At 45.1% G+C, this 15,330-nt stretch overlaps 1 protein-coding gene across 1 annotated transcript in view; it reads right to left on the reverse strand.

Annotated features, from left to right (window-relative positions):
- Positions 1-15,330, reverse strand: part of LOC134407570 (tetraspanin-15-like) — a 193,453-nt gene that overhangs the window by 24,634 nt on the left and 153,489 nt on the right. The window contains exon 7 of the mRNA XM_063139443.1: positions 1,436-1,489. Within this exon, the coding sequence (XP_062995513.1) occupies positions 1,436-1,489 (54 nt within the window). The remainder of the gene's footprint in view (positions 1-1,435; positions 1,490-15,330) is intronic.

Here is a 15,330-nt window from a genome sequence, read left to right on the forward strand (position 1 = left end):
ACATCAGACGAAATATTCTGAATCACATTATCCGGCACAAGTAATTGGAGCTCAGAACTTCACCAGCTCTTCTTGTTGATTACATTGGACAGGCAGCAGCCTCATAGGTCTACAGACATCAAATAGGAACCGAAGCATTAGGGGATTGTTTTCAATACGACGTGTCCATAAATCCCCGAGATCATGTAAGCAAAGCACTGGGAATGCTGGAAAACACTGTGGAAATAACTATTGCCATTCACGTTTTACAGGGATCTGTTAAAGCTATCCTGTATTTGTCTCCATCATCACCATCGAGTCTCTCATGGCTACTTGCCTGCCGGCTGGCCTGCCCTCCCTGAATTTGCCATGGCTTAATATGGTGTTAGTCGTATGAGCCCGCGTATCCGTTTGTTTCTATGGTCAGAGGGGCTGCATGACACGTTACTTGCATTTGATATATTAGATATGGCAGCTGTAAAATAGAGGACAAGTAAGGCTCTGGCTTTTACTTTGCCCAGCAGCTTTTAAACCTAATTATCTCCAAATGAATGAGGGGTGGGTGAAAAATAAAGCAAAGCAAAAGAAAACAGATTCCTTAATCAAAATAGCTGCCAAGAAGTCTTCTATGCTAATTCCATTTGCAGTATTATTTTGCTTTATACCTCCAACATGCAGTCTCATCTTTAATAAACACTTAGAACATCCCCCCCCCGCCCACCTCCCTATGATTAAATGGCATGGTTGTCTCTAGAAGCTCTGGATAGCTTATAAGATCTGGAGCAAGCGGATCTCTCTCTTCATGCCTTTGGGCATGAGCAAACTGAGGTGGCTTCCAATTAAGGGTGCCATTTTGGGTTCCAGCTGCAGCAGCAAAGAGCAAGAAAGGCAGTTCTGACTTGCAGGGCACAATTCACTGGGACTTTTTCGTGCACAAGTCTCACAGTAGTAACCCCGTGCAGTTCTGTTCATTGCAAGGAAGCTTGCACAACACAACTAAGCACCCCTCCCTCATCAGCCTTACCAAGCAGACCCTCTTCTCATTCGTGTTTGCTATCTACAGCTTTTCTACACAAGGCTGTTCATGATCTGTTAATATGCAGTATCTACTTTTGGTTTTGTCACAGAATTGAGATCTGAGTGCTACACAAAGATCATTTCCTTTCCTGCTTTTGCACCACATAACTTCTCAGTGGCACTGTGGTATAGTAGAATAGTGCAACTACACAAGAGGAAATTGCACTTTCTTTCACTTTTACAATTAAATGCTGCATTTTCCCCATTCTAAAAAAAGACTCCAGAAGCGGTAAGACACAGCAGTGAAACTGGAGGGTCATGACACCATCTACAGAGCCTGTAAACAACTGTAAGCATGGAATGATGAGTGCACAATAAATGCCTTGTGTAGAAAAACCCTTATTTTCTCATTCAGTCCTAATGTACTTAAGTTTGTTACCTCTCTATTTAGAGTCCGATATCCACACAAGGTGTTAATGACTTCTCCTGGGGCCTATTAGAAAAAGAAGAAGAATAGTTTCAAACTTAATAATAGTGCTTGCAGGTGGGGGGTGAGCAGGAGTTTGAGTACTTTTTAAAACAACAAGATAGAATAACACTCTTCAGGTCATCTCTTGGGGTCAAAACAGACATCATCATCATCATCATCATCATCATCATCATCATCATCATCATCATCATCATCATCTTGTATCCTGCCTTTCCCCTAATACTGGGCCTCAAGGCCCAATTCACAAGTCATGGCCAATTTCTGGGTTGTTTAATGCCAGTGCGCTGCCTCCCACCTGCTCACCACTTCCACTCTGGGTTGTTTAGTCACTAAACAGCACAGAGTTTCTGGATTCAGACATCATAATTGTAAAAACATGGCCATTACTTTATATGTATGTATTTATTTAGTACATTTCTATAATGCCCAATAGCTGAAGCTCTCTGGGCAGTTCATATCAATCCATATCTAGCAGCTGTATCTTTTTTCATTTCTACTCTAGAATAGGTGTAGGATCCCAGTCTAGATCCTAAAAGTCCACTTCCCCCCATTTAACGGTCCCAGTCCAAATTGGGGGCTCAGTGCCGATTCTACAGAAGAAGATGTAGTTGCTAGATATGGTTTAAAGCAGTGGTTCTCAACTTTCCTAATGCCGCGACCCTTTAATACAGTTCCTCATGTTGTGGTGACCCCCAACCATAAAATTATTTTCGTTGTTACTTCATAACTGTAATTTTGCTACTGTTATGAATCGTAATGTAAATATCTGATATGCAGGATGTATTTTCATTGTTACAAATTGAACATAATTAAAGCATAGTGATCACAAAAACAATATGTAATTATATATTGTGAAATATTTATTTCTAATTACAAATAAATGAAATGTCTCAGTTCCGAAGACCATTGGAAATATGTGTTTTCCGATGGTCTTAGGCGACCCCTGTGAAAAGGTCGTTCGACCCCCAAAGGGGTTCCGACCCACAGGTTGAGAACCGCTGGTTTAACGCAATGTCTGTTTTGGCCTTAGACTTTTCACCACACTAGAAAAATAGACTGTTGGCAAACCAAGTCCCAAAGGGGTTTCATGAAGACGGCCTCTGAGCTTCCACGCCTTTGGGACTCGCGTGCCCTTCGCATGGAGTGAGGAGAAACTGGCCTGCTGCAAAGCGGCTGGTGGCGGGCGTATTGCCAGCCAGCCAATACAGTGGGGGTGGGCTTCCTCTACCCCTCTCCGGCTGATTTTTGGCAGGCCAGGCTTTCCCCCTCCCGACTCAAGTGGGGAACTGCTCCATTCACTGCTCCATTCACTTGAACCGGGGGTGGGGGGGGGAGGGGAGGGGAACCCCGCTCCATTTTAGTCTTTTTGAAAAGCCATTTCAACCAGCAGCCCTCACACCACCACGTGGGGCAGAAGAATTCCGCAAGATAATTATGTGCAATTGGAGGAATCGGTCACGTAGTGGCAGCAGAAGGATCCATCCTCAAAATACCCTGTGGGGAATAAAAGATATCAAGGTGCTATCAAAAACCAGAAAAATAATCACCAAGCAGGAACATTTCAGATGATGGTTGATAGGCAGTTAAATCAGCCTAACTTAAATCAGCCTAACTGGTTGTGGGACTTTGTTTTTAAATTCATAAGTATTTATTTTCCTGGTCCTCCATACCTTGCCCTTTCCTGCGCTTTTTAAACACTTACCATGTCCTTTGGAAATGGGGTGACCAGACCTGCACACAGTATCTTAGTCGTGGCTGCACAATGTGTTCACATAAAGGTATTCTTTTACTGGCTGGTGTAATTTCAGTCTCTCATTCAATACTGCTCAATATGGTATTTGCCCTCCTGACTGCTACAGCATACTTGGTTGACAATTAAATTACACTGTGACCCTGAGACCCTGAGACCCCTGAGACCCTGGCTGGACACTGCTGCTTTAGACTCCATCACTGTGTGTGATTGTTGCCTCTTTGTGCAGCAACAACTCCAAGCAGTGTGGATTAATAACCATATTGTTTTTAAAATTCCACTAAACTCTCTTCCTTTCTCTGCTGGGTAAACCATCAAGGATAGGTTGCAGGCACAAACTAACTTAAGACCACATCATTTGCAGCTCTCAGCCTGATTTAAAGCACCCACCTCCTGCACAGGAAGCAGTAAATAAGTTCTTCAAAGAAATCAGCAGGATTTCCCATGCAGTTCACAAGAGTGGCGCACTTAGTCGTAGCAGGAGGCATTTCTGCACCAGAGACAGTTTCAAATACAGCACGTCCCTGAGTGACTTAATAGGGCACAGGGGACTTTCATGTTGGACTTCTCAGGAGCGAATTTAAGCCTAACAAGAGCGTTGTCAGATGAGCGTTTTATCGCACGCCAGCTACTGCCCATGTATGGATGTTCGTGCATCCTTCAGATGACGTCCACCTCCCACTCGCCTCCCACTCGTTTTTCCGTCACAAAATAGACCCCTTTTCTTCCTTTTTTAATAAAATGGAGTGTGCCACCATTTCCTGTTGTGTGCAGGAAAAGCCACACAATATAGACGACTCGTGTCCGTGCAGGACACGGAATAACGGGCTCAAGTTAAAGGAAGCCAGATTCCAGCTGGACATCAGAAAAAACTTCCTGACTGTTAGAGCAGTACGACAATGGAATCAGTTACCTAGGGAGGTTGTGGGCTCTCCCACACTAGAGGCCTTCAAGAGGCAGCTGGACAACCATCTGTCAGGGATGCTTTAGGGTGAATTCCTGCATTGAGCAGGGGGTTTGACTCAATGGCCTTGTAGGCCCCTTCCAATTCTGCTATTCTATGATTCTATGACCCCTCAATGTATGAGATATAGTTAAGACAGAAAGAAGAAATGAATTTGATTTTGTGTTAAATGTAGTTAAGGAATGAGAGAAGATAGTTCGCATTTCTGATATGAAGAAAGCCAAAAGTACACCTTAACCTTAGATGATTTTTATTGTATTTTCGTGTGTATTTTATGTTTGTACTTCTGTTTGTATTTTATGTAATGGCTTTGTGGTATGTATGTCTATGATGTTTGAAATAATATTTTTTTAAAAAAAGGAATGGGGCTGGTGCCTTCCTCTCGTTAGGCACTACAGGGCCCTTGCAAGTAAGACCACTCCCTCTTGGATATCCTGCCGACCATCCCGCTGTGATTAGTCACTGCCAATGTAAACTTCCCCTTTGCATTAGCGGAGTTTGGATTGGTCAAATTCCTGGAGCAGAAGGCTAAAATTGCTACGAGTCCCGATGGCTCTATGCTACCTCCAGTACCAAAGGCAATATGCATGTGTACACCAGTTGCTGGGGTACATGTACGGTATGGCGCTGTTGCACTCCTGTCCTGCTTGTGGATTATCCATGGGCAGCTGGTTGGCCACTGTGTGAACAGAACATTGGACTAGGGGGGGATTCTACATGCTGTACGGAGGGCGCTTCCATGCGCCCCCAGCGCGCCCCCAAAGCGATCGTGTAGCTTGCCTGGAAAAGAGACGAGGAAGAGGCGTCCTTGCTGTCGCCGCCGCTGCCACTGCTGCCGCCACCCACCTACCTCTTCGCCGGCCGGGTCGGAGAGCTCGGCGGAAGAAGGCCCCGCCTTCCAGGAATGTGATACAAGCTGCCCAAGCTGCTGTTCTGACAAGCTGCTGTAAAAATGCCTGTTTATGTTTTGAGAACATTCACATGAATTACCTTCGGGCTGAGAATTACAGTGCAATCCTGTGCATGTCTATTCCATTGAGTTCAATGGGGCTTACTCCCAGGTAAGTGGGGAGCAGCCTTAATTGCCTCCATTTCAAGAAAGTTCTGTTGAGGTAAGCAGAGCCAAGCATCTTTGCAGAATTTAATTTGTGAAGCTGCCAAAGTTATTTTGACAGTTCCACTCTTTTTGCAAATGACATGATGCCTGGTCATCATTCCCGAGGTGGACGGGGGAGCCTCTCTTAAAATCACAAGGAAACTACGAAATGTTTTCCCCACTGTCTCTTCGTGGAACCTGAGATCTGAGTGGAATGAAAGAGCAGCAGCAGGAAGCATGCAGTTCCTAGGGCCACAAGGATGGCCCGGTCCCACAGCAGTAGCATGGACCCACTTGGAAGGAGCAACCCCCCGCCTGAACTTTGGAGATGGAGGTTCAATCCTCCGCACCCCACCTGCTTCCTTTACACCTCTGCCACCCACTATACTACTTCATGCTTATAAAGCACTTGGATCTTTGGGCAAAAAGGCATTACTGAACTCTGCACAACAATTGTGTAGCCGGGATCTCATGCATCTGCAGAGTTCCACATAGTGGGCATTGACAATGAGATTTAAGACCTAAGAAATCTCCCCTTGGGAGCCTTTCATGCATCAGCTTGGCAACCCACAGTACTTTGACCCTTGGAGAGTAAAACCCAAGGAAATTCAGAAGCAACAGCACAGCTGTGCTGGCTCCCACAGAGAGGGGACAAACTGCACCTTTTGAAATGTTGTATTGTCAGAGTTCTTGTTACTGCTAACTCCATGTTGGGATTTGTTTTTAAGCAGTAGCCTGTGGAGTTTTAGTCTACACTGAAAACACTGTAATAGAGGTTCCTGGAGTCACAGCAGTTCACTGATTCACTGATCACTTCAACTAGGTTGCACTGAGTCTCATATATACTGAGAAAACAAGGCCAGAAGCCTTGATATACCTGCTCTGTATGTAGGCCTCTCTTTGTAGTTTGGTTCTTGCAAGTGAACTACATGATATATGTAGAATAATGTATGTGCCTGAATGTGCTGTAATGCTAAGGAAATGCTTTGCTGGAATTTCTAACTGTCAAGACCTCTTGATATCACAGAAGACAAATAAGCTAGCTTGATAAGGAGGACTGACCGTCCAGGTCAATCTGACATTGCCAGAAGAGTTATGGGCCCTCTGTCGATAAGGTATAATGGAGAAGTTTTCTTTGATCTGTCTTTGTTTTGCTTTAGAACTTTGCTAACTGCTAATTGGTTAAGATGCTACTACGTATAAATAGACCTGCTTTTCACACTGCCAGCTGAGAAGTTCTTTGTCTGTAGGACTTTCTACAAACAGCTGCATTACGCTCAGTAAAATAGAGTTGCCTTACAATCAAAGTAGATTTTTATCTTTGACAATATATACAGTGCCACATCAATTTTTAACTATGATGCAAGGAAGGGGGAAAACACTGATATTTGCAGCCTTGTACAAGTGGCCTAAATAAACAAGCAGGATCCCTAACAAGTATCCTGGGACTACAAAAGAAAAAAAGCCAATTGCACAGCATGGGGAAGGAAGTACAACAGTCCTTTGTTTAGAGGAATAATCCAGCCGCATTTGTTCCTGATGCTCAGCGCTTGTATAATAAGCAATAGAAAGCTGGTTAGTGCTTTGAGAACAGGATTATGATGTGCATGTGTACTAGGATGAGGACTAACATGTAAACTAACTGCTTGGGAAAATCTAACTCTTGCAAGACATCCTGCACATATCTGCTTTTGGAAATAAACATCTCAAATGTCTGACACCACTTTTGGATTAGACAGATTTATAAGTGAAAAGAGGTGGGCGGCCGAGACACTTTGAAAACGCTGTGAGGGCTGCACAGACGCCGCCTTGCAGACATCGAGGGGCTTTCCTGTGAAGCTGCAAAGTTTAGAAGTCAGGGATGTACCCTGACTTTTTCGCTGGAGTGGGGCAAGTCGGGCACATCCACTATCTAACCTTGCTCCGGCGTCACAGCGGAGCCATTCCAGGTGGATGGTCGCCGTCTGCCAGGGCAAGGGGCAGGACTGGCGCGCCAAACGGCTGTTGGAAACCCCACACTCTCCCTCTCCCTCTCCCACCAGGATTAGCCACCACCACCGCACAGCAGAGAAAGCGTGAGGTTTCCCTAAATGCAGTGGCAACCCGGTGCTGTCAACCCAGCAACCCGGCGAGATCACATTACGCCAGTCCTTTTACAACTTCATTGGCTGCCAGTCCAGGTCCGGGCCCAATTCAAAGTGCTGGTATTGACATTTAAAGCCCTAAACGGTTTGGGGCCAGGTTATCTGAAGGAACGCCTCCTCCCATATGTACCTACACGGACCTTAAGATCATCTACAGGGGGCCTTCTCCGTGAGCCCCTGCCAAAGGAAGTGAGGCAGGTGGCTACTAGGAGGAGGGCTTTCTCCGCTGTGGCACCCCGGTTGTGGAACGAGCTCCCCAGAGAGGTCCGCTTGGCGCCTACACTGTACTGCTTTCGTCGCCAGCTGAAGACCTTTTTATTCACTCAGTATTTTAACACTTAATTTTAACTTAAATTTAAATTTTACTGTTTTAACTCTGTATTTTAATCCTATATCAACTTTGCTGTGTGGTTTTATCCTGGTTGCGCTTTTTATACTGTATTTCGTAATTGTGTTTTAAACTGTTGGGTGTTTTACTGTGGTTTTAATTTTTGTGAACCGCCCAGAGAGCTTCGGCTATTGGGCGGTATAAAAATGTAATAAATAAATAAATAAATAAATAAACCCAGCCCCCTGGTTTCACCTGTTCTAAATCTTGGGGGCGCAGCTGCAGGGATTGTCATGATGAGTGCCTGCCCTTCGATATGTACTACTGCATCGCTGGTTTCATTGAAATCAGTGGGACACGTTGGTCGTGGTTTCGATGGGAATTAACAGTTTGGATCTGACCCAATGTGACTAATAATAATAATAATAATAATAATAATAATTTGTTACCCGCCTCTCCCTTTGGATCGAGGTGGGGCACAACACAAATGCAACATCGTACAACTAATTAAAACATTTAAAACCAATTCATCACTAAATGCAGCACATCATTAAAAGTTAATTTTAAAATTCAAGTGGGTAGGCCTGCCAGAAGAGATCAGTCTTTATGGCTTTCTTAAATTCCGGAAGACTGTTAAGTTGATGAATCTCTCACTAACACTCTCTTGCGTCTTGCATTGAGTGGATTAATTTTCCAACAGTAACTACAGAGTGAGTACAGTTCCCTTAGTTTTCGGGACAAAGAAGCCCGTGCAAAGAGATCCTCCCCCTCATTGTATCCTTGTTATGCCAACATACAGCTACCAGAAAGGTTTGCCCAGCATCAGCACTGGCAACACACCTTGTAAACGCACAGTCCACGTATCAATATTTACAGGGAGGCAGTAAAACAAAGAAGAAGCAGTTCAAGAATTTATGAGTTACTGAGAAGCCAAAGGTGCAATGTTATGAATCTGCCTGAGCATTTTTTCAGTGTGCCTCCAGGCGAGCTCAGAATTAAGTTATAAAATCTTGATTTCCCCAAAAGGTTGATTTCAAGTTACTATTTGTCACACTACAGACAACAGAAAGAGTCTCCAGTTTTGACTGGATGCTTCTCAACATTTGAGAAGCGGTCACTCACTAGGCCAGAACCTGAGACTCGTTGCCCCCAAAGAGATGTTGTTCAGATAAAGGGTGCAGTTTCTCCATAGTTTTCATGTATTGCATTCATGATTATATATCTAGTTTGATCTCTAAGTACCTGCTAATGATCAGAACAGACAGTACTGAGGTCTCTTGCTTTCTGTGGATTATGCAACATTCTGTGGTATGTATTATTTTCCCTTTAAACACAGAATTGTGTGTTTCCTGTAGATAGCATCATTCCAGGGTATTTGTTGTGGGAGGACATTATGGTCACCACAAAATCTGGTCACCCTTGCTGGCAGTTGTCATATCTCCCCCCTGCCCCCGGCCCAATATCTTGAACGATGCAGCAGCTTCGTGGTTGCTAAGAAAACTCTGCTGTTGCTGTAAAATTAGAAATACGAGAAAAGCTGAAGCCCTCCTCACTGCTGCTTAAAGGGAAGAGGGAGATCTCAGCTCACTCCAACCCTGCAAATCAGAGAAATGGCCAAATCTGCATCCGTGGTGTTTGGGTGGCCGTTTGCATGCACCCCTAGTTCCTTGTAGCACCTGCTCTTCCTTTATGCAATGGTCAGGACCTGTAACTGGGTTGCCCTTAAGAGTTCCTCATATTCTCTTAAACAGCCTCTATTGTACATGTAAACCCAGCCAAGTACATCACTTGATTCCTTTACACGTAATGATGGGGAATTGAATGCGTGAACTGGCTTGATTGAAAAGTTGCTTATGTTCATGTGAAGGTTTTTTTGTGTGTGTGACTGACATCGCAGGCAAAGTATCAATTAATGTTCCAATCTTTTGTTTTGTACTGTATTTCAAGAGATTTTCTTTTGTTTATTGTACTTTATGCTTTATTGTTATTGTTAATTGAGTCAGAAACTTTGGCCAAAGGGTGAGCTATTAATCTGTATGCATGAATGAGTAAACCAACCCTAAGAAATTATTTCAATTTTACAGTGAAAGCAACCTTATACGTACTTAAAGTAGTCCTTTACCTCAGTGAATTTCCACCCTTCTGAGACTGTGAACAGGGAGGCTCACTTTGTTTCTGCATAATAACATCAGCAGCAAGAACCTGTAACTGAACATTTTGACCTTCACATTTCTGCAGTTCTATATTGCGTGACCTTCTATCTTGAAAATCATATTCCTCCCAATATTGAATTTTGGGACTGCTGAACATGCTCATTGTGGTTAAGCAAATCCTAATTAAGGAACCAACTAACAGTGAAACTCTAAATGTGTCTACTCTCACGTCCATGGGATTTAGAAAGTATGCTTAGGATTGCAGCTTAAAGATTTAATTCTTGAACTAGCCGAGGATAACAATAAAGATTTGGCCGAGGAGGTGCAGGGAACGCTTATCAATTTGCAGATGACACAAAATTGGGTGGGATAGCTAATACCCTGGAAGACAGAAACAAACTTCAAAGTGATCTTGATAGTCTGGAGTGCTGGGCTGAAAACAACAGAATGAAATTTAATAGGGATAAATGCCAAGTTTTACATCTAGGAAACAGAAACCAAGGGCTTTGCTAGACCTACCGGGTGTTCCGTCGTTGAGGAGCGGTGAAAGCGGCTTTTCCCGTTCAGCCGTGACGCCTCATCATCCACACCTGCCTTCGATTTGTGGCGGAAGTTTGCGCCGGTTGTGCTGCTGCTGCCGCGAGCACGGTTGCACAGCCACACCGGCCTGATTACCGTGGCTTTTTTTTTCGCTCAGCGCACGGTTTGCGCAAGTCCGAAAGACCGCAAACTTGCGCAGCTGTCAGCGATGCTGCCGCTGGCCCTGGCGGCGGTGGAGCCGGAGCCGGCGGCGGCAGTTCTAGTGCCAGCTGAAGTGCTGCTGGTGCTGTTGAGGGTCAACATTGATGCGGTCACTTCCTGATGGGGGTTGTGGTGGGTGTAATATGACCCGAGGTCAATCGTCTGCATGGGCACTCTGTGCCTACATCTCCCATCATGCCTCTGAGGTGTCACCGCCGATGACCGCCTCTGTGCCCTCTGCCCCATCCCAAGGAGCCAACCCACATCTGGCCGTAGCCATGGCAGCAGCCCACAAACAGCTCTGCCCTCTGCCAGCCTGGTAGCCACACCAACAGGCAGCGTACAGCACCGCCATTATGCGGCCACGGTGGCTGCCCACTGCGAGGAGTCACCAACTCCCCATGAAGGCGGACTGTGGGATGTCCAGCTTTCCGAAAACTGACCCACGCAGAGGTTGCAGTAGAAAAAACAGGCGCACATGCCCCAGCAGCGCACCAGCCACTTTTCCGTTCCTCCGTTCCTGCGCTAACTGTCACTGTGGAAATAATAAAAAAAAGCCGCTCCGCCACGCTGCCCCAGTTAGCGGGCTGGGCGCAAATGGCGGAGGCGGCTTGACCGAAGCCGCTGGCCACTCGCCTTAGCACGCCTTTTCCTGACCAGTGCGGACCGCAGTGACCTCACATCCTCCCACACGTACTCCGAATTACTGCGGCCCGGCAGGAAAAGGCGCACTTGAACTCACTTTTTTAAAGTCGGGATAAAGAGGCTTCACCCCAGGATAACGACGGATCGTCGTGAACGTCATCTGGAAGCCTCGACGCGACTGCCGAAGGTAATGCGCACTACAGCCTCGTCTAGTAACGCCCCAAATGTACAGTTACAAGATGGGGGATATTTGGCACAGCAATACTACAAGCCAGAAGGATCTTGGAATTGTTATAGATCACAAGCTGAATATGATCCAACAGTGTGATGAGGCTGCAAAAAAAGCATGTGCTCTTTTAGGATGCATTAATAGAAGTATAACTTCCAAATCACGTGAGGTACTGGTTCCCCTTTATTTGCACTGGTTAGGCCTCATCTTGAGTACTGTGTCCAGTTCTGGGCACCATACTTCAAGAAGGATGCAGACAAGCTGGAGGGGGTTCAGAGGAGAGCAATGAGGATGATCAGGGGTCTGGAAACTGAAAGAACTGGGCATATTTAACCTGGAGAAGAGAATCATAGAATCATAGAATAGCAGAGTTGGAAGGGGCCTACAAGGCCATCGAGTCCAACCCCCTGCTCAATGCAGGAATCCACCTAAAGCATCCCTGACAGATGGTTGTCCAGCTGCCTCTTGAAGGCCTCTAGTGTGGGAGAGCCCACAACCTCCCTAGGTAGCTGATTCCATTGTCGCACTGCTCTAACAGTCAGGAAGTTTTTCCTGATGTCCAGCCGGAATCTGGCTTCCTTTAACTTGAGCCCGTTATTCCGTGTCCTGCACTCTGGGAGGATCGAGAAGAGATCCTGGCCCTCCTCTGTGTGACAACCTTTTAAGTATTTGAAGACTGCTATCATGTCTCCCCTCAATCTTCTCTTCTCCAGGCTAAACATGCCCAGTTCTTTCAGTCTCTCTTCATAGGGCTTTGTTTCTAGACCTCTGATCATCCTGGTTGCCCTCTTCTGAACACGCTCCAGCTTGTCTGCGTCCTTCTTGAATTGTGGAGCCCAGAACTGGACGCAATACTCTAGATGAGGCCTAACCAGGGCCGAATAGAGAGGAACCAGTACCTCACGTGATTTGGAAGCTATACTTCTATTAATGCAGCCCAAAATAGCATTTGCCTTTCTTGCAGCCATATCGCACTGTTGGCTCATATTCAGCTTGCGATCTACAACAATTCCAAGATCTTTCTCGTTTGTAGTATTGCTGAGCCAAGTGTCCCCCATCTTGTAACTGTGCATTTGGTTTCTATTCCCTAAATGTAGAACTTGGCATTTATCCCTATTAAATTTCATTCTGTGGTTTTCAGCCCAGCACTCCAGCCTATCAAGATCACTTTGAAGTTTGTTTCTGTCTTCCAGGGTATTAGCTATCCCACCCAATTTTGTGTCATCTGCAAATTTGATCAGCGTTCCCTGCACCTCCTCGTCCAAATCATTAATAAAAATGTTGAAGAGCACTGGGCCCAGGACTGAGCCCTGCGGCACCCCACTCGTTGCCTCTCCCCAGTTTGAGAAGGTTCCATTGATAAGTACTCTTTGAGTCCGATTCTGTAGCCAACTGTGGATCCACCTAATAGTTGTTCCATCTAGCCCACTTTTAGCTAGTTTGTTAATCAGAATGTCATGTGGTACTTTGTCAAAAGCTTTGCTGAAGTCAAGATATATGACGTCCACAGCATTCCCACAGTCCACAAGGGAGGTTATCCTATCAAAAAATGAGATCAAATTAGTCTGACAGGATTTGTTCCTGACAAATCCATGTTGGCTTCTAGTAATCACTGCATTGATTTCAAGGTGTTTACAGATTGACTTCTTTATAATCTGCTCCAGAATTTTCCCAGGGATGGATGTCAGACTGACTGGTCTGTAGTTCCCAGGTTCCTCCTTTTTGCCCTTTTTGAAGATAGGGACAACGTTAGCCCCCCTCCAGTCATCCGGCACCTCACCCGTCTTCCATGATTTTGCAAAGATAATAGACAAAGGTTCTGAGAGTTCTTCCGCTCGCTCCTTCATTACTCTTGGATGCAGTTCATCGGGCCCTGGAGATTTGAACTCATTCAAGGAAATTAGGTGTTCTTTGACCATTTGTTTATCAATCTCAAACTGCAATCCTGCCCCCTCAACTTCTGCTTCACTTTTTCCAGGGGGGTCATAGACCCGCTTTTGGGAGAAGACCGAGGCAAAGTAGGAATTGAGCACTTCAGCCTTTTGTTTGTCATCTGTTATCAATTTGCCATCCTCATTAAGCAGTTGAACCACCATTTCTTTCCTCTGTCTTTTACTACTCACGTATCTGAAGAAAGCCTTTTTATTGTTTTTAGCATCCCTCGCTAATCTCAGCTCATTCTGAGCTTTAGCCTTCCTGACGCCATTTCGGCACTTCTGCGCCACTTGTCTGTACTCTTCTTTTGTAGCCTGGCCTTCCTTCCACTTCCTATATGTATCCCTTTTTGTTTTCAGTTCATCAATAAGCTTTTTGTGGAGCCACATTGGTTTCCTCTGTTGTCTTCTATCTTTTCTCCTTGTTGGAATTGTTTGTAACTGTGCCTTTAAAATTTCATTTTTTAGATACTCCCACCCATCCTGCACTCCTTTTCTCTTTAGGCTCCCTTGCCACGGGACCTTACTTATTATAGTTCTGAGTTTATTAAAATCAGCTTTCCTAAAATCCAGAGTACGTGTATGGCTACGCTCGACTTTTGTCTCCTTCATAATCAAGAATTCAAGTATGACGTGGTCACTTTCCCCCAGAGTTCCCGTAACTGCCACTTTATCCACTAAGTCATCCCTATTGGTCAATAACAAGTCAAGGATTGCCGATCCTCTAGTTCCTTCCACCACTTTCTGTAGGAGAAAGTTATCACCCATACATGTCAGGAATTTCTTGGAAGGGCCGCTTTTGGCAGTAATGGTCTCCCAACAGATATCAGGGTAATTGAAGTCCCCCATCACTACTACATCACACTTCCTTGAAACACTGGCAATTTGTTTCTCAAAAGTTTCGTCCTCGTCTTCTCCTTGATTGGGTGGTCGGTAGTAGACTCCGATTATCATATTCTTTTTATTCCTAGCCCCATTTATTTTAATCCAGACGCTCTCAACGGGGCTCCCAATCTCATCCGCCTGTATTTCTGTGCAGGGATAGGTATTTTTAACATATAGTGCAACTCCACCTCCCTTTCTATTTCTTCTGTTCTTTTTGAACAAGTTATATCTTTCAATTGCTATATTCCAGTCATGGGAGTCATCCCACCAAGTTTCAGTTATACCTATCAAGTCGTATTTGCCTTCATGTAATAAGAGTTCAAGTTCATTCTGTTTGTTTCCCATGCTGTGGGCATTAGTATATAGACATCGAAGACCATGCGTTTTATAGTCTGGCTTTGTTCCTACCTTGTTGCAGACACTATTTTGGGACACTGTTGGAGCTGTTCTCTGTACTGTGGTGCATTGGCCTTCATCCATTGTTGCCTCAAAATTTACGTCTCCCACCCCCGTAAGATTCAGTTTAAAGCCCTCCTGATGAAGTTCTTCATGCTGTGGCCGAACTCATTCTTTCCAGCCCTTGTGAGGTGCAACCCATCTCTTGCCAGCAGTCCATGTTCCAAGTAGCGTAGCCCGTGGTCCCAGAATCCAAAACTCTCACGACGGCACCACCTTCGAAGCCAGTCGTTCATCCGGAGTATTTTTCTTTCCCTTTCTAATCCTCTTCCAAGAACCGGGAGGATGGATGAGAAAACTACCTGGGCCCCAAAGTTCTTCAGTTTCCTTCCCAGAACTTCAAAGTCTGAAATGATTTCTTTGTAGCTCTGCTTGGCGACATCATTTGTTCCCACATGGATGAGAAGAAAGGGGTATGTGTCCGTTGTCTTTATGAGCTTCGGTAACCTTTCAGTCACATCTCTAATCTGTGCTCCAGGGAGACAGCACACCTGGCGAGTCCATGGGTCTTCACGACAT

This window comes from Elgaria multicarinata, chromosome 12 (genome assembly GCF_023053635.1).
Source record: "Elgaria multicarinata webbii isolate HBS135686 ecotype San Diego chromosome 12, rElgMul1.1.pri, whole genome shotgun sequence".
NCBI lineage: Eukaryota > Metazoa > Chordata > Lepidosauria > Squamata > Anguidae > Elgaria > Elgaria multicarinata.